The sequence below is a fragment of the Pteronotus mesoamericanus genome, unplaced genomic scaffold (assembly GCF_021234165.1).
Source record: "Pteronotus mesoamericanus isolate MK-2021 breed Mesoamerican mustached bat unplaced genomic scaffold, CSHL_Meso_final contig_20, whole genome shotgun sequence".
In the NCBI taxonomy this organism is placed as follows: domain Eukaryota; kingdom Metazoa; phylum Chordata; class Mammalia; order Chiroptera; family Mormoopidae; genus Pteronotus; species Pteronotus mesoamericanus.
The window spans coordinates 28,729,640-28,750,400 of NW_026555085.1; the positions used below are offsets into that span (position 1 = coordinate 28,729,640).

Genomic DNA, 20,761 nt, shown 5'->3' on the forward strand with positions numbered 1-20,761 from the left:
GATTCCTCTACCCAGCAAAGCTGTCATTTAGAATGGAAGGGCAGATAAAGTGTTTCCCAGGCAAGGTAAAACTAAAGGAGTTCATCATCATCAAGCCATTGCTATATGAAATGTTAAGGGGAAATATATAAGAAAAAGACCAAAACTATGAACATTAAAATGGCAACAAATGCACAACTATCAACAACTAAATCTAAAAAACAAACTAAGCAAACAAGTAGAACAAGAACGCAATCATAGATATTGAGACCATTTGGAGGGTTATCAGCTGAAAAGGGAGAATTAGGGAAAAGCTGTAGGGATTAAGAAATACAAATTGGTAGGGGGATATTAAGAACAGTATAAGAATTGGAGTAGCCAAAGAATTTATATGCATAATCCATAGCACATGAACTAAGGGAGGGGATTGCTGGAGGGAATGGAGGTACCAGGTGGAGGGGGGCAAAGGGAGAAAAATTGGGACAACTGCAATAGTATAATAAATAAGGTAATTATTTTTTTTTTAAAAATATATAAAAGTTGTCCAACTAATGTGGCTCACTTGGTTGGGGCATCATCCCATAAACTGAAAGGTCGTGGGTTTGATTGTTATTCAGGGCACATCCTAGGTTACAGGTTTCGTTCCCAGTTGGGCACATACAAGAAGCAATGGATATCTTTACCTTTCTTTCTCCTTCCCTTCCCCCTCTTTAAAAATCAATAAGCATGTCTTTGGGTGAAGATAAAAATATATATATTTAAAACTTATATTTATTAAATGTAATACTGCCCCTGAGGGCAGTTGCATGTAGAATCATTAATATGATCTTCACATTTCCATTGTGATATGATTATTTCAAGCTTGGTTTTAACTGCTCCTTCTTCAGTATAGGTAACAAAATCCCAAATAATACAAAGATTGGTAGTGTGCAAAATTAACATGTGATATGTTTAATATTTGTAAAACTATATTATCCATGTACTTAAAATTCATTGAAATAAAAAAAAATCCTTCCTAATGAGTAGTAATATCTCTTTCTTTTAAAGAATGGGAAATTCTTTGAATAAAAAGAAAAAAAAAATACCCCAATAAGTTTTCAGTAACATGTTATCAATTTAGGCTGTGTAGCTTCACATTGAAATTAAGGCATATATTTTAAAATTCTTCGTGGTCTTTGACTTGTTGCTATTTGGTGTAATTAAAAATAGCTAATGGGATTTTGTAGCTTGGTAGAGTGTTTGGCTGAATATCTGGTGGTGGCTCGTTAACTGATGGTCTTTTAATTTAATAAGAAAATTCAAAAAAGTGAAATAAATCCTGGAACAACTAAAGGAGTCTAATACTGTATTACCACTTTCTATTAATATGCCAGATTTTTTCTCAGGAAGCTCAAGATCCATTTAATATTTCTCATAACATTATGTGGGACAAGTAGAAAAAGAAATACCATACCGATCTATATAGTGGAAACATTGGAAAAGAAGTAAAGTGCTTTATAGAGGTCATGGTCTCTAGCTGAAACAGGACCAAAAACCATTTCTCCTGTAGCTACTTTGGACCACAGTGGTTGACATTTATGGTTATATTTTAACTGCCATTTGCTTTTGAATACTCCACAGTGTACAAATGAGCTCAGCATAAATGATAAATATATCAATGCAAATATCTCATGTTAGATGAATTTATTTGGTCATTTCCTTTGGGAAGTTAATTTGTACTACTTCTGATGAAACGCTGCTCATCTTCCTTATTACAAGATGGCTATTTTATAGCACTTTAATATAAGTGCTGACCTTTAGAAATCTAGTTCTTTTGGAGAAAATCCAAGATGTGCATACAATTAAAACCAATGTTGAATATTTTGTGTTGCCAGATCGCTAATTAAATTTGTGCTCATAACCTTTTTCTTCCTGAAATGCAACATTTACTAAATTATTTTTTAATTATGCAAACATTGTTTTGTATAGCTATTGCATTTTAATGAGTTTGGGTGAAACCGCAATTCAGAATGAAATCAGAATCTGAAGAAAACATGTACCTTAGTTAAAGAGCTGCCATCCAATCATATTAACATACACTACTTTCAGTGATGCTGCAATTACTATGCCATTTTAAACGTCACATATTTCCTGTTTAACTTTTGTCTGCTTTTTTTAAGAAATAGTTTAAATAAACCCACAAAGGGCAGATAAAAATCTTCCAGAGTGACAAAAACAACTAACTGTCCTCTTTCCCATAGCTTTTTCTTTAATGTTTCCTCTCAGATATGTTTCTATTGCTTCTGTCTTCCATTTGGTGAGATCAGCCTTTAGAAAGCTCAATGCCCAAGGATCATGTAGGCAGAAATATAATCCCCATCATTATTCCACTGATTTCAGGAGTATTTCAACCAGACAATGAATAGAGAGAACATTGTATTATTTATATGACTAACTATGTAATAATCACTAAATAACATTAGAGTTTTGTTGCAGAATAATCTTCTTAAAATATTTGAATTTGTTGACTTAACTATTTTAACCCTATCTACATTTTCTGTTCTTCATAACATAATCAGCATACAGGAACCTCTCAGACTTATATAAAAGGGACTTCTCTAAGTAAAGACCAGGAGTAAATAGCTCAAGTTGTGGCATAAATTGGGTGAAACAGTTGGTATCTTGGTTGTCTGACCAGTTTCTTAAATTCTCTGTACCATAATATGTATTATAAAATAATACAGGAACTGATAAATAGGAATCAAAGAGATTATATACATACAATCATCAAAGACATACATCTTTAAATAGATGGGTGCCAAGACATTTAACTTGTAGTTACAGTTCCTTCATTTCAATTAATTCATTTACTGATCTCTTACTATAAAATGTCTTTTAAGTGTAATGATGAAGAAAAATATATTTCAGTAGAGAATGGAGAATTCATCACATCAGAAATGCTTTAAAGGGTATGCTAAATGGTGATTATCATACATTTGATAAAAGAAACTTGTAAGCTTGGAAATGTAGGAAGGCAATAGGAGCAATAAACGTAACAATGTGGGTAAGCCTAAGTAAATATTGGCTGTATCAATTGATAACAATAATGTCTTGTGCAGTCCTAAATATATGGAAAACAACCTGCACAAAAATATGCATATATCAGAGGGGTTTAAATGTGCTTAAAATGTGTAAGGTATGTGCATTGTCTGGAATGTGATACAAGTACCAATTAATATTAAGATATGTAAACTAATTACAAAATATTGTAAATGTAAGGTAAACACTTAAGGTATAGTAAAAGTATGTATAAATAATAGAGGGGGGAAATAAAATGACAAAACACTTAATCTAGCCAAAAAAAAAATATAAGAAAGAAGAGAAATATAAAAGAATACATGAAGGAAGTGACAAAAAACTAGATAATAGGAACATATTTAAATTCAAATACAAAACAATTATGTTAAATATAAATGGACTAAAATTTCCAAATAAAAGATAAAGGCAAAAGTAATACCTGATAAAGGAGTATCTTACAAATAGGTATTAAATGTGAAGATATATTTATTTTATAGCAATATGGATTATGAGATAAACTGAAAATTTTTGGTATATGCTAAAGAATATAACTGAAACTTAAAAGGCCAAACATTAGAAGAATTAGTTGTAAGTTATTTTTAAAAAAAATAATTTCATTAGGACCTTTAATGTATTACATGGTGTGAGGGTGTCTGTGTACACATTTATTTATGTGTATGTTTATATGTAGGAAGTAACATAAGGAAGTGACTAACATTCTGTTAAACATCAAGTCACATGGGAGACTAGAGGATGTCCAACCTGTGGCCTGTGGGCCACATGAGGCCCAGGATGGCTTTGAATGCGGCCCAACACAAAATCATAAATTTACTTAAAACATTATGAGATTTTTTTGTGATTACATGCCACGTGTATTTAATGTGTGGTTCAAGAGAACTCTTCCAGTGTGGCCCAGAGATGCCAAAGTTTGGCCACCCTGACACTGAAACATAATTGTGCTTGAATGGTACTTCCAAACATTTAGATTTGTTATATCTGAGGTGGCACTTAAAAATCTCTCATTCCCAAAAAACCTCTTGAGATTATTTTTATGCCCACACTGATATGTAAACCATTGAAAAAGTGTTAAAGAATATTCACAGACCATGTATATTATTTTCAAGTGACCAAGTACTATTATTTAAAAGAATTATCATATGCTAAATCAGTAATAGCAGATGAGTCAAATTAATCCCACATTCCTTACTCTTCTGTTCAATGCACACACTGCTAACAAATGATAACACACTTTCAGCTTGATTTTAGGGATGTTTTTAGCACCTTTCCCTTCAGTTCCCATGATAGCCACAGTTGAAAACATTGTAAAGAATAATTTCACTTCTCTGTATGCTTTCAAAATGAAAAGTAAACTATAGCACAAAACAATTATTGATGATCATATTCTGTATTAATGATGCAGTGACACCAGAAATAGCCAAAGAATAAACAAAATTGCCAAGTGACCTAGAAATTTTATCTTCAAATACCATGTTGACTTATAGATAAAATTGGAAATCAAATCTGAAATACAAGTTTATTTAGAAAACAGTGCAAATTAGAAAAATGTATATTATATTTCTAGAGTACCATAAAAAAATACCCAGAGTAATTTTATATATATCTCTTCAAAGTTTTTATTACTAAATAACAAAGAAAACAGCAAATTAGCTAAGGGTTAACAATAAAAAAATTAAAGAAAACAAAGAGCAAGGCATTAACTCAGATAAACTTACTACTCTATGACAATTAAAATTTTAAATGCCAAAATGATATTAATATGTATCTCAAATAATACAAATTAGTAAACTTAGTCAATAGTACCCTGAGGGGTGCTGAGAAGATTATAGAAGATCTATTCTTCCTGATAATAATAAATAGAATGTTTATTTTGTTAATTATTAGCAAACCCTAAGGAATTTTTGTCAAACAATTTTATTTTAAATATTTCAGAGTGTAGATTAAGAAGGAACGTTTTCCATGTCTTCGTATAAAATAAGCCTAAAACTCTAAGGTTGAAAACACTATTAAAGTAAATACAGGTAGCTATCACTGCATTAAGTGACTGTTATACCATATTATTACTTCCCCTTCTATTCCTATTTAAAATATTTTTTTTAATTTTTAAAAGATTTGTTATTTTATTTTTTTAATTATTTATTTATTTTTCAAATACATTTGTCTCTGCCTTCCCCCCACTTAAAATGTTTTAAATTAGAAATGGAAAGACTTCATATTATTTATCACCTGGTTAATACCAAGCTTAGTTAATAGCAAGCATGTTGAATGGTAACAAAATTTAAAGTTTCATGAATTACAAGGACAAGGGTCTCCACTATCACCATTAGTACTGTACTTTATTCTAGAAATTTGACCAAATGGTATTAAATATCACCATAAACCAATTAAGGAAGTATTTGCAGATAATATATGAAACTATCTTTATATTATGAGTAACTGTGAAAAGATACTTTCCAATTGAAAAAATAATTGTTGAATAAAGATCCCATAAAATTATTGCAAGTAGAAGAATTTCACAGTGTGAATACTCAATCTTTTTTAATTACTCCAAGAAATGAAAATCAAAATAAGATATAATTTTTCATAAAAGACTGAAAAAAGTTAAAACAAATTCTTGGCATGAAGAATGTGTGAAAGAATAGTACTCATACACACTGCTGGTAAGTGTATAAAAGACAACAAAGATTTGGTTGTACAAAACAGAAACAAATAAACAGACAAACAATAATTCACATGTATTTCTTTTGAGTTAGCAATTCAATTTCAAGTTTGGTGCATCATTTAAGTAAATACTTTGTAGCCATTAAAAGTATTTGTCTTACAGAATTCCAGTGATGTTCACAATTCATGTATAAGTTTTAAAAAGTAGGTTATAAATTTATGTACAAAGAGGAAAAAAAAAACACTTCTAGCTCACCTCTAGGAATTGAGGATGTTTGTTTGAAGCTTCGAATTTTTTATTATTAAATGACAAAATAAAAAATAAAATAAATTAACTGGGGTTAAATAGAGACAAAAATTATCTTTGGTTTCTAGAGTCTAGGTTTAATAGAAAAACAATTAAGGATGAAGCGGGCATTCTGTGGACCCCAGTGAACTCCATCATGCAGAACAGACTCACAATGTCCTATGTATCTTGTATTGAAAATATCATCTAAGAAACAAGTCAACATATTAGAATAGTAGTATTTAGGCATCACTATTTGAGAGTGTATAAAGGTAACAGAGTTCCAGCTAAAGTACAAATTTGGTTGAAACATACTATTGCGTTTCTATAGGAGTAGCAGTTAACAGATAAAAGGAAGAAAAATGTCTGTGAAGAAAATTGAGATGCATGAACTTGAAATTGTTCTTATTGCCAAGGTAACTTAAATCTTAAAAAGAATAATATCTAGCTGGCATCTGGGACAGTAAAAAACCACAGATCTCTGCAAGTCAAATTTGTCATATATAGGGGCCATATCAGACTAGGAATTTTCTTAAAGATAGGAGTACTCATTAAGGAATCATTTGAAAAGAAGGCAGTACACTAAGCCTCTTCCAAATAAGGAAAAGCTGGGTGTAATTGTATAGAATAACTTGGATCCTCCCACTGGTCAAAGAGCTCCCTAGCCTCTTCCAATTATCAAGAAAATGCTGACAGGAAGATAATACAGCTACTAAAGTCAAGAAGCAGGAGAAACACTTGTGGATGAAAACAAAAACACAAACAAACAAAAAAAAAAACAATTGTAGCAAAAGTCACCTTACAGGGTGATCTGATCATAAACTCCTAACTGGGAAGGTCCTGTGGGGTAGTCATGCCCCAGGCATACAGTTTCGTTACTAAAGGCTTATTTTTGCTTAAGCACTGTCCATGTTTCTGTGCACTTGGGTTAACACACCTTTGATACGCCTCTTTTCAGACCCTCCTTCTGAAACATAACTAGTCTCAAGAGAGCAAATAATCTTAAGTAACCCACAATCCAGTTCCCATTTTGCTTTCTCTTGTCTTCATGTAATTTTTTTACATTCCTTCCTTAATTTCAAATACATAAAAGAAAGTGCAAAACATTTATTCTCTGAAGCATTTGAGATCTTGCTTTCCCAGCAAGCACATGTTGTTAGATTGGCTCAAATAAACTCATAAATATTCTATATAGATTGGGGTGTTTCTTAAGTGACACCCAAGATGTTTGAAATGAAGACAAAAATCATTCTATATTTATCCCACTAGCATAGAGCTCTTATTTTTACTGTAAAGGCTTTTAGAAATGGCAGTATTAAAAGTATCAAAATGACACACAGAGAAAATTAACTTAAAAAAATCAAATTTGGATCCATCACTAAAATATCATAAACATGAATTACATGGTAATTGCAGAAAAGCTGTGGCTTGAAAACATCCATTGGAATTATCCCCCAGATTGTTAAATATTTGGGGAATTTCAGATAATAGCACTGGAATCAAATTTAAATCACACAGGAATCCACCCAAGTACATGTCCTTACCATATAATGGCATCACCTTCTTACTTCAGAGGTTAGTGGCCTCCATATGAGAAGGTAGACCAGATGAGGTCCTCATGGTCTGCTGAATGGTAGTCCACACTTGAAGTTGAAATTTATGGTTTTGTATTACACGAGCTCTCTTCAGTAATATAATTTAATGGATTAGAAGGGTAGTTCTCAAAATGTGGCTCATGAACCAACAGCATCAGCATCACCCGCCCTACTGAGCCCCAGAACCACTGGGGAAAGAGAAACACTGGGGACAGGATAACAATCTCTTTCAACAAGACCTCCAGGTGATTCCCATGAGTGCTAAAGGTTGCAATGCTGTGGGCTAGGCATCCAGAGACCACAGTTTTGATTATAAAGTAAAAATATCCCAAACATGACTGGGATCAATGATGAGATGATTATACCTCTGAAGGCATAGTAACACCTTACAAATCTCTATAGGAAACTCATAGAAGCTCATCATAGATGGAGAAGGAGAAACCAGATTTAGGGGGAAAACAAGAGGGATGAGAATAGAAATCAGATGGAACAGGAACAAGGGGAAAGGGGTAACGCAAATGAAAGGAACAGAAATCAGGTGGAAGAAGGCAGACTGAATAGAGTAGAACAATCCAAAAAAAAAAAAAAAAGGTAGAGAAAACTGATGGAGAGGGAGAAACCAGGTAGGGAGAGAAAGGGGTTGGGAGCAAAGAAGAAGAGGGGCATCAGAGTTCAACTGCACCCAAAATATTCTGCCTTAAATATTATTAACTGTGCGTCTCTGGGAAAATTTAAATTGACAGTTATTTTACATTTTACTGTGTGAAGAGTTTACAGGTAGGATTGAATTCGTTGAAATATGGAAACCCAGAGTTCTTTCCCATTCCAGGGAAAGAGACCTCACAGAAAACGCCAACCTTCTTGACAATATAGGCTGGCATATCTTTTTCTTCTTCTTCTTCTTTTTTTTTTTGTTATTGTTCAATTACAATTGTCCCCAATTTTCCCCATTACCTGCCCCTGCCCAGCTCATCCCCTCTGCCACATTCAATCCTCCCCCAACCCCATTATCCTTGTCCATGGGTCCTTTATACATGTTTAGGCTGGTATACCTTAAATTGAGAAATGAGTTGTACCAGTATTCTGTCATAAACGAATGGTAAGTACCGTATGTGTGGTTCAACCATATGAAAACAGTATATATAAAACATATTTAATGGTCATACAATGTATAACCAAAAAAGTCTTAATATATAAAATGATAGATTGTTCACTGATTATATGTGCATACATATATTTAAGTATATGTACATATAGTCCATGCAAATATCAAATTATTTTTTCTCTTATAAATGTTAGTAATAAGAGTTAAGTTTAATGTATTTTATGTATAACTGATGCTTAATGTTATATTTTCACAGAATTAGGAAGAAAGTACTATGTTATAAAAACAGGTGCATATATACATATATATTTTTTAAGGCAGATACCTAATTTCAACAATTCTAGCACATTTCATACTATTTATTCTTACTAAAACTATGTTTGAAATGTAAAATATGATGTAATGGTACCAACTTTTTAGCAAGCTTACCAAAATTTATGCAGTTAAATATATTTTCATCTTTAAAAAGCTAATCTGGATGGCCATATGTTTATTCCAATGATATTGCCATTTCCATTTTTGGAACTTATCTTTTTAAATTGCCTCCAAAACCTCCAGCATATTACTTTAAATATCAAATAGGAAAAATAAGTTTCTTTTTAAGATGAAAATCCAAATAACTTTTTAAGTTGGGTCAGCTCAATAAAATATCAAACTTTAAAAAAATTATTTTACTGAAAGTTAGGTACGATCTAAAAGTGACAATAATTTTTTCCTGTATGGCCTCTGTGTTGTTTTTTATAGGCAATTATAATAAAGAAGTTTTGAAATTGTTATGAACAATCACTTCAATGTAAGACCAAGCATAAAATTGCAAGTAACATAAATTTGAATGGTTAATTTCTTATATTTTTATATCGAAAGCTGCTTTATTACTACATAGACGCTGTGGATCTCATTTATGACTTTAGAGAGGATATAGTATATTTGTGATTTTATGGAAGTTTTTTTAACCTCATTAATGCTGGGGTATAAAACTGACCTAGAAAAAACTGAAACCAAGTTTTACTTTCAAACTAAGAAAAAATTGGCTCTCAATGTGCTTAGGCAGCCAAACAGGAGGTTGAAGGGCAGTACTAAAGCTGTTTAGGTAAAATTATTGAGAGGTTATGGCAGCCTGTGTTCTCTTCAGACCTTTGACATATACATCATATTCTTAATGGTAGAGCCTGGCCTTATTAGCCTCATTTTCATTGAGTCAGGGCTCTCTAGTCAGCAATGTAATTGTCCAAAGAAGCAATTCTATTACTCCAAGTGAAGATATTTTTACTTTGGCAAATGAGAAAGCAGACTATAATGCCAATCATTAGACACATATGAGATGTTAAATATATTATCATTTCCACTAGAGAATTTGATTTCTCAAGAAATACTTGCCTTTAAATCCAGGGACACATGTGCAGTAGAAGGAGACACTTAAAATGATATCAGTTGTTCCATTTTTGCAGGGCTTAGATTTACAATCTTCAGTTTCTATTTCACATATCTTCCTTTTATATATTAACAGACAGCTACAGTTACAGCTGTGCAAATGGACCCGGCAGAGGCTGTGTGATGATGTACTCTGGTTTCCAGAGCAATCTCCAGCATTGAGAATGCAGAATCTGTCAATGTAACTGAGAGAGCAGCTGCATTTGAAACATACAAAAACAAAAAACCCAATTAGTCTTATAAGTTAACATATTTAAAATATTTATTGCATATGTACTCAAATACGCAAGATAAGAAATATAATAAAGATGGCTATGGGGTGTTCTTTTAAAATCTTCTTGTAGAAAATGTCCATATTTAGCAAAATTTAATTTCGCTTATTGTGCAGAATAAAGAATGAGAAGAACTTTTGCTACAGACAGACCTAGATTCAAATACAGGTTCTGGCACTTAATTGCTATGTAACCTAGAATAGTATTGTATTATTAAACCTGCTGAGGCTAAATGACAGGATGTGTGTGTATTTCAGGAATTTGGTAAAAAATAGGCAGTAAAGTTTTATAGTGAGCATTTCACAACTAGCATTTTTTTTTTTTTGTAATAAAAGTGCCTGATATTAAGCTTCTGATTGCCAAGACAGCTGCTTCACTGACCTTTATTTTTAATAAACACATTGCCAGCTGCATCACCAGATAAAGAACCAGGCTGCACAACCCATGAAGCTCCCCTTTTTAGAAAGCCCTAGTTAACCTAGATAACTGACCTTTTATGTCACTCTGCTTTACCCTTCAGGCTGTTATATTCCTCCTCTTACCTTTTACATTCAAAAGAAGAGTGAAGCTGTGAAAACTTAGGCACCCCACTCCACCTTCAACCCCAACAAAGGCTGAATTCCAGGTCTGTTCTCTATCTCTTCACCCAAGGTGCCATTGATCTTGCCACGTGGCCCAGCATGCCACATATTTTCCAGGATCTTAGGTGATAAAACTTGCTTTTCCAAAGCCCCCTGGTGGTTGTCACTGTGGTTCATTTCACAATCATAGTAAGAACCACAAGGGCCAGTCCCACTGTCACATGGGCTCTGGTGGGGAAAATGTGGGTTCCCCGCTAGTAGAATGGGCCCAAACGAGAGGCCCAGGCATTGCTAGCAGAAAGACGAGTGCGCAGGCATTCCTAGCCAATAACATCATTACCCATGGATAGAAACCTACACAAAACAAGATTGCAGTACCTAGTCTCATGCTTAAGAAAAAAGTTTTAATTAATAATAGATTCTATTGATAGTATTTATTCACTCACTTCTATATTTATCCCATAAATATGTATTTGCATTTTCTTTTTTAAAATATTTTATTTATTTATTTATATTTAGAGAGAGGGGAAGGGAGGGAGAAAGAGAGGGAGCAAAACATAAATGTGTGATTGCCTCTCGCATGTCTCCAACAGGGGACTGATTGGGAATGAAACTGGCAACCATTTGGTTCACAGGCCGGTACTCAATCCACCAGCCAGGGCTGTGTTTGCATTTTCTAAGAGACTGGAATTGACCTAAATAAATTGATAGTGAGGTTACAAAACAAACAAACAAACAAACAAACAAACAAACATGAAACAAAAAAAAAAAGAAAAAAACACTTCTAGCTTTACTCCAAAAGATGTGCCCTCTTCTTGCTGTAACATAATGATAATAGATTTTATTTTAAATGCTTGGGTCTCAGTTCTTCAGTGGCCTATAAGGTAAGTACTTGGAAAGCAGCAATCATGGTTGTCTTGTTCACATTGAATCCCTATCACCTAACATAGCATATATGCAAGTATATGCTAGTGTCTAGCACAGAGAGGACCCAAGAAAATTAGTTCAATGAATAATGTTAACTAAATAAACGAGGTGCTGAAAAAACACAGGGAAAGAAGATGGTGATAAGCAGTAGAATGTATTAATAGCTGCAGCTGAATTAAATACAAATATTCTGGGAATTCTTCAGAAGAAATTAACCTTAATCTGACATGATAGGATGATGAGGCAGGAGGAATATTATAATATATTGTTTGTATATATTATTATAGACAACATTCAAACTCAATTTTTCATTAAATGTAGTTATTAATCTAAATGTAGGGCAAAACCAAATATTTTGGGATACTATTTTAAAAAGCTATATTACTTTGAATTTTTAAATATATCTGTCCTTGATATACATGAGTGCAATCCATAGGTGCATTTATTTTTAATTTTTAAGTATTGATTTCAATGAATTTTAAGATCCTGATGAGACTTTTCTTTAATAAACACAAACTTAACTCCCATAGTAATTTTAATTTAGCCAATATTTTTAAAAATATTTTATGTACTTTTCTCTATTATATTTTTTAAAGATAGACTATTTCATGTAAATATATTTGAAATAGTTGCAGATTTAAAGGTGATAGTCAGACTAGCTATCAACAAAAGGGGAATATTTTTCCAGAGTTAGAAAAGCTTTGGTTTTTAACCTATGTTTTATTCAATTTGTATACACACATCTTTTCAGCACCTCAGTTATTTATTAAATACATTGAACAAACATTCTTGGGTCTTCTCTATATCCTAGGCACCACCTCTAGGTAATGTGGATTATAGCCATTTTAATTTGATTGTATATTTATAATATAGCCACATTTATTCCTTTCTATATTGCATGTACTCATCAATAAAGCATAAGAAAAACAAAGCATAAGTTAAGGAAAAGACCTAATTCATAGTGATAATCTTTGGTCTAAAGTAATTTTTAAGTATCCTTTGCCAACTATTCAAAGGGCACTTAAGATAATTATATAAACATGTCAATGAGTTGAGAAGAGCAATGTCAAATCACTTTGCTTGTTATTATTAATGAAAATTAACCTCCTGAACCTAAGTCTTTGCACTCATAAATTTATATGATGGTAGGTGTTTGGAGCCAGCTAGAATGTTAAAGGTCCATTAGTTCAAACCTTTCTTCTTGTATTTGTGAAAAGCTTGGCCATTTAATGAAATTTTCCAAGGGTCATTGAGATTGTTAATGGCAGGCGGTATAGTTAATACTTTCATATATTCCAAGCACTGGCCTTGGAGAGGGAAACTTGGTTCTCATCCTTTTCTAACTTATTTCACAAATAAGTTTCTCTGTGTCCTAGTTTTCTCATTGGAAATTTATTAGTACTACATCTATTTCACAGATGATTAAATTTATTCACTACTAAGCAGGTTATGGTGACCAGAAATATCAAGTATGCATATGTTTATCTGAAATAAAATCACAGAATAAAGTTACTTCCCTTTAGTGACCTCTCATTTGCTCTGACCCCCCACCAAAACAACAACAACACAACAACAACAACATCAAAAACTTAGGTAAAGTCTAAACAACTGTTACTTGGCTTGCGATTCTACCCATGTCACACCTTGTTTGACCATATTTTGTAGAATATTTATTCACAGTGTTCATTCACTTTAAGACATTTGAGTTAGAATGGTAAATTACATAGTGTCCTACATATATTACTAAGATAATTATGTAGTTCTGTGCCTCAACCATACCAGTTTATCATAATGTTAGTTGTTATGCCATAAATATAAAAAGAAAATAAAAGCTTTCCTAAATGGACAAGATATCCTGTGTGAGAATAAAAAAAGCTTATCATTTAATTCTTCCTAGGTTAATCTCTAATTTAATGAAAGTTAAATAAGCCAGGAAATAATGCAGTGATACAGAAATATATGATAATAGTAATAGAGTAGGAACCATGTAAATGGTGAAGAGTGGACATTTCAGAATATATTTTGAAAAAACAATTTGCAGTATTTACTAATCGATTAATTGTAAGAGGTAAGAGAGGAAAATAATTTAAAATGACTATTTCCTTTTCGGTTTTTGCAGATTGGGGCTCTAGTACCTTTTATCATAAAAAAGATTTGGTTGAAGAATATTTTCCGAAGAACTAGGAATCTGCATTTAATCATTACAAATTTGAGGAACTTATTATACACATAAATCCTTAAGTCTACTAATCAATTGGAAATATGAGTCATCATCAATATCTGGATAGTAAGCCCAGAATGGAAAAGCAAGTTGCTTATATCTCCATGTCCTCATAACCTTAAGTCATTAATTCTTTAGCATTTCAAAAAAAAAAAAACAAGTTAGATCAGTATTTTCTGTTTATAATATTTTTGTTTTTTGTGGCATTCTCTTTACTTCATGTAATAGAATTTATAGGCATAGCCTATCTATACACCAAATATTTTGAAAAGTTAAGATAATGGACTCAGTCTAATATAAGAAGATATGAAAAGACACTAATTTGTTACTGAATATGCTTATACATAAAAATAAATCCTTTGTAGAAATGACTGAACTAGAAGATAGAAGTGTGTGCTTAGTCCTTTGCATTCATACAGAGAATTAGCATGGGTATGGCACCTATAATAGAGGCTGATGATAATAGTTATTAGAAATTCAAGTAGGATAATATTATTTTAATACAGTTAACAAAGTCTAATAAATTTCTGAATAAAACATAATATTTCCTTGATTAACATGAAAGTTTCATTTCTTGCTAATCCAATGATTATTAAATTTTTGTAAGAGTATTTTTTGTTAGTACATAAAATGAAGTTCTTGGCTCAGATATTTTTCAAGATGTTTTATATTTATATTGTATTAATGTATGTTGGAACTTTTTGAACCATACAAACCTTGTAACACTTTGTTTGATCATTGAACCATTCTGTGCATTGAAGGATTTATAACATAAATCAACTACCACTCACCTGTTAAAATCAGCTATTTAGGTCAGTTCTACTGATTAGAATGACATTAGAAATTTCCAAATTGTCTCCAAGCTGTAAGAACATCCCTTTGAAAGCCATTAATCTAAAATAAATTTCTCCAGTTTACTAAAGCATTCACCACTTTTTACCCAATTACGTACTAGCATATCAAGCTTTTTTTTTTCATCATAACTAATAATATTCATGTAAATGCTGATATACAGGGTCTGGCAAAATAATGCCTATTTTAAAAAAAATCTTTTATTACAGAATCGCAAGCATGTAATTCTGTAACATAACAATACCACACTCAAGCACAACATATGACATTTTAGGTGAAATTTTCAAATTAAAACTAAATTATTATTCACATTTTATTACCCTACCAACCACACTCAACAACCCTAACTTCTGACAAACCTTGTGCATGTGTATATGGATATCCAGTGCTTAGATAAATTGCTATTAAATGGAAAGCAATTCAGTGACAACTACATCAATTTTGTAAAAAACAAAAACAAAAAAATGAAACTGTCATGAAAATTATAGTGATCTGCATACAGGATGGGACAAAAGTAGGTTTACAGTTGTGAATACATGAAATAGTTTTCTTGTATTATTGTTTATTGATTATTGCATTATTTTCCATATGAACAAATATAAACCTACTTTTGTCCCACCCTGTATAGTATTAAAGTTTTTAAAATATTTTTATAAATTCATAGAATACTTAATTTGAGAAAATAAATTGGACTAAAAGACTGATGAATGTATTATTACCTTCATTATTAAATAAATCAATTTGAATTGTATTTAGGTTTGAAACAAGTGAATGACATAACTGAAAGAAAAAACAGAAATGTATTAGGTAAAAGTCTAAGTTGAAAATATAGTCTCATATTTAAATATTGCAATTTATTTTTTTATCATTTATATTTTTAATGGAAAAACATTCTAGGTATGGAATAAATTAAACATATTCCTCTTTTATTACCCTAAATCTTAATATTATAGTACATAGGCCTTATAAGCTGTAGATGCCCCATTAATATTATTTGACTATATAATCATCAAATTTATTTCAAAATTGAGCTATGCTTTGAGAAAGGTCATCTGAAAGGTTATGAATAAACAGCTTCATGACATTTCAAGTCAAAGAAGATAACTTGAAAAAGCAATGCAAAAAGGTTAGTCCTATAAAAAGCTATTTAGACAATATCAAGTAAAGTAAAAATCTGGCCCAACTACACAAAATCATATAACATGCATAAAATTTTTGTTTGATATATAAATTTGAAGTATAAAAACTCATAAAGCCTTAAGCCATAATATAGTCAAACCTTCACTTTATATGCATGATACATGTATTGGTTTATACCCAAAAGAATAAGAAGAGATGCATGAAATATAATTGTTAACATATTAACTAAATTTTAACTCATATTATAGTGTGATTTGAAAATTAATATCACAAAACTGCTTCTAATGAGTTTTAATATAATTAATTTTTGGCATGTATATGGACATTGCAATATCTATTTTTGAATTGTTTAAATGGATTAAGTAAAGACCTCTACATTGTTTTACTATAAAACTTAAGGAAGCAAGGTTATTTCAGTTTTCCATGGCAAAACAAAGAGGAAAATCATACATCAGTAGAAGAAAGTGCAATAGGAAAAAAGGATCCAGGTACTAGAAAATATGTCACTGAGTAGTGTTAAGACAATCCAAAACCCAAAATACATGTGTCATACATATACAGTCCAGTTTCCTTTTTTTTTCCTCAAAGTAAAATGTGACACAAAACTTTTGCTGGGGAGGCACAGAAATTTGTGTGGCACTTCCAAAATTTAAAATATAAACCAAAGAAGAAATTCACTTTCTTAATAAAAATGTCACTAACATCATGGCAAGAATTATAATAGTCTTAGAAATTAATAATCATTAGAATTGCTAGTTCAGAAATAATTTAAGAATACTGTGATCAAAATACTTGTATATTATATTTCTGTGACAAATTCACATAAAGTATTTACACAAGCCTCCTGACTCTACCGAAATAGGTTTTGAAACTACAACTGAATTTAACATGGAATTTTAGATTTTGCACTTTTAAACAGACCTCTTACTTATAAATGAAAAATAGTATTTTGGCTATATTTAGCATTATATGGAAAATGCAAAAGTACTAAAATATCCCATAAAAGAAAGAGGTTTAATTTAGATTCCAGAAAGTAAGTCATAAAATTCATTTCTATAACATAAACTACTTGTATGTTTAGGAAGTAAAAAAAATTGTTATTTTAGTAATTTAAAAAGATATTTGCTTTCTAAATAAAATGAAATAACCATGAGATGTGTTCTGTGGAAAATATTAATTTACCAGTGGATGGTATATTACAAAGGGACAGGAATCGGATATCATTTCTACATTTTTCAGTTAAAAAGTACTAAATAAATGTGTGGTAAATATATGAATGAATGGATTTCATTTTGTTTCAATATTTCTAGTAGTAAGTGGGAATTGGTGAGTTGAGCATAAATTGAAAGCTTCATAAATGGGTTGGACCCATGAAAATTTCACCGTCTAGTGTTGAGAAATAACAATTCCATACTGACCAAAAAATTATCCTCTCCTAAGTGAAAAAGATGGCTGGGGAAATCTCTCCCCTCCCCTAATACTTTATAGTTATCCAAATTCTTCAGAAACGTTTTTGAACATTTTAGGGTAAATATACAGTAAAAGGACTCAAACCTTTGTAAAACTACTTTGTTTCCATTATGTACTTTTAGCTACAATCATAGAAAGTATACTTTGATAGAAAAATGTTTATGCGTTAATTGTCAACTGTTTTAACATTATTATTATTGTTGCTGCTGTCTTTCATTCAAAAGAAATTGTTAAATTTAATATTATTACAGTACTATCATTGTTTTACCTTATGTTAGACCTCATTAGTTTAGTTTTAAAAGTTCTCCATCCCAAAACCAGAGATATTTTCCAACACTTCTTTTAGTTACATTTTAATTTTGCCTTTTAATTATGATTCAAATTGTTTCTCCAGTATCAACGACTAGAAAGACCCTTGTATCCTATTAAATTATGGCCAAATATCTCATATTTCAAGGTCCCATATGTACATGTGTTGTTCCAAAGTTCTCTGTGAGCTGTTTTGACAGCAGCATCATATGAGTTTTGTAGTTGTCATATCAGACAGTACAGGAACTCCCATCCCATTGTTAATTCTTTAAAAAGATAACTTAGCTATTTATAAAATATTATTTTTTTGTAGTTTTTAGAACATGTTCATTAGTTTATAAAATAAAATGCAATACTTTTTGTGTTGGAAAATGACATACCTGGTTTCAGGGACTGTTGCCTTGCCAACAGGTGAGAGGGTGGCAAGCCTGGAAATAATGAAGGAGGCCTTGGGAAAACAGGCCACTGAGGAGATAAAACCTGTCTTCCTGGAAGGGGCTGCACCCCTGCCTCCCTCACATCACCTGCTTGGCCCTGTGATGATCCGTTAGTCAAAAACGGGTAAGATCTCTCACGAGGAGGGATGACCTAAGCCAGACACGGCCAGTATGGGCAGCAGACAAGGACTTAGGGAGCACGTAGAAAGGGCAAAAAGGCCTGCACCCCTCAGTTCAGACTGAACATGGCCGGGGTCCTCATTCTATCTGAAAGAAGTTTCCTTATCTCTTGGTGACTCTGCCCCGCACACCTGGCTCAGGCTTAAAACAAAACTAAAGGCGGGTACAGCCCTAAACTGGATCGGATGGTTCCCAGGGACAATCAGGCCTAGAAGTAAATTCCTCTAAGCCTGCTTTGTTCTTCCCTCAAAAGCTCATATAATGGGCTCATACTGGGAAGGAGGTTTACATTATTCATAGACCCTGACCTGAGGCAGATCTCTTGTTTTTCTTCAAAAGTTTTCCATAATCTCTATTTGATTACTGTAAACATAGCCTTTTGACATTAATTGATGAGCTTTGCTGTATACCCCTGTGCATATGGTTCTCAATAAAAGCCTTCGGACTCGGGAGCTCAGAGCCTTCTTCACTAGAGGAAAGAGCCATGCCCCCTCTCCTGGCAGAGAAGTGCTTGTGACAACTCGTGTTCATTCCTGCCATCCATGACAACCCCAGGACCGGCTCTGTGGGATTCGATGCCCTGCTCCCTCCTCAGCTGGCTCCAGAAAGTAATCCTCAGATCCAGGAGCACCCTGTGCTCCCTGCAACACGTCACTCCCTGCAACAGATAGCGCCCAAACAGGGGCATTTTTGCTATAGCATTCAATGTATGAGTTAATGTGAAAAAATTGGTATCTTGGCCAAATTAAGGCATAATATCTAAATCCATGTATTATATTTTAATGTAGTCAGAACGTCTATTATTTTTCCAAGTTTAATGTTAATAGGATAATAAAAACTTTTTATAGAGAAATTGAGTATTTTTTGTAAGTTAATTCTAAGATTTTGCATTTCTTTTGCTATTATAGCAGACAATATATAATTTCCAGATACTGTGACTGATACAGAGAAACAATTTTATATGAACTGCTTATATTGGCAAACTTTACTAGGCTCTACTTTAAATATTTAATTTTGAGACTATGTCAAGAAGCTATAATGAGTTGATAATTTTAACTGCAAAAATTCCAAGAATTTCTGCAAATGAAAGAAAAATTACCATAAACAAAGAAATAAACACATAATAAGGTATAACAGAGTGATATAACAGAACAAAGGAACATTATTTTAGTAAATAAAAATATCCTAAAAATCATTGTACATTAAACAAATATTTATTGACTTCTACCACATGCATCATTTCTGAGCATCATCTTTCTCACAACAAAATGTTTTAAAGGTTCTTTCATGTTGTGTCATATATTAGTAATTTGTTCCTTGTGATTGATGAATAATATTCTATGGTGTCAATATAATGAATTTTATTTACCTATTTATCATTATTTGATAAACACTTGGATTGTTTTACTTTTTGTCTACTCTAAATAAAACTATAAATGTTAATGTTTTTCGTGAACGTATATTTTCATTTTTTTTAGTATATTCTAGGAATAGTATTGGTGGGTTATATGAATAGTCTAATTAATTTTTTGAATATCAGACCCTCTTTTTTTAAACACCTGCATGCACCATTTTATATTCCACCAGTAGTGTATGAGAGTTCCAATTTCTACAGATTCTCACCAATGCCAATATATATAATGTTTTTTGATCACATTATTGACACTAGTGGATATAAAGTTTTATCTGTTTTCATCTGCATTTTTGTTTTTTTAATTATTAAATGTAATGTTAGTTTTTCTCTATGTTTTAATTTAAATACTTTTTATCAGGTTGAGGAAGGTCCATTGTATTCTTCATTTGCTGATTATTTTTACAATGAAATAGTGTTGGATTTTTGCCAAATGATTTTTTTCCATGCATCTATTGAAATTACCATGTCTTTTCTTTTTTTCCCCTTTTATTCCATTGATAGAGTATATTATGTATATTGATTTTAGGATGTTAAACCAACCTTCCCTTCCCGTGATATATCCCACATGGTCATGGTATGTAATGCTTATTATGTGTTGGGTTTGTTATAATTGTGTTGAGGATTTTTGTGTTCAGACTAGTAAACTGTATGGGTCTGCAGGTATTTTGATCATCTTTGGCTTCATTATTATTGTAATACTGGCCTCATAGAATGAGTTGAGAAATATCCACTCCTGATTTATTTTTTGAAGAATTTGCATATAATTCCTATTAATTTTGATTTAAGTATTTGTTAGTATTTGTCAGTAATGCCACTTAATCCTAGA

The 20,761-nt window shown here is 31.8% G+C and overlaps 1 protein-coding gene across 1 annotated transcript in view; it reads right to left on the reverse strand.

Annotated features, from left to right (window-relative positions):
• EYS (eyes shut homolog) overlaps window positions 1-20,761 on the reverse strand; it is a 1,478,297-nt gene that overhangs the window by 1,278,079 nt on the left and 179,457 nt on the right. Inside the window, 1 exon segment of the mRNA XM_054568619.1 lies at window positions 10,075-10,335. Within this exon segment, the coding sequence (XP_054424594.1) occupies window positions 10,075-10,335 (261 nt within the window).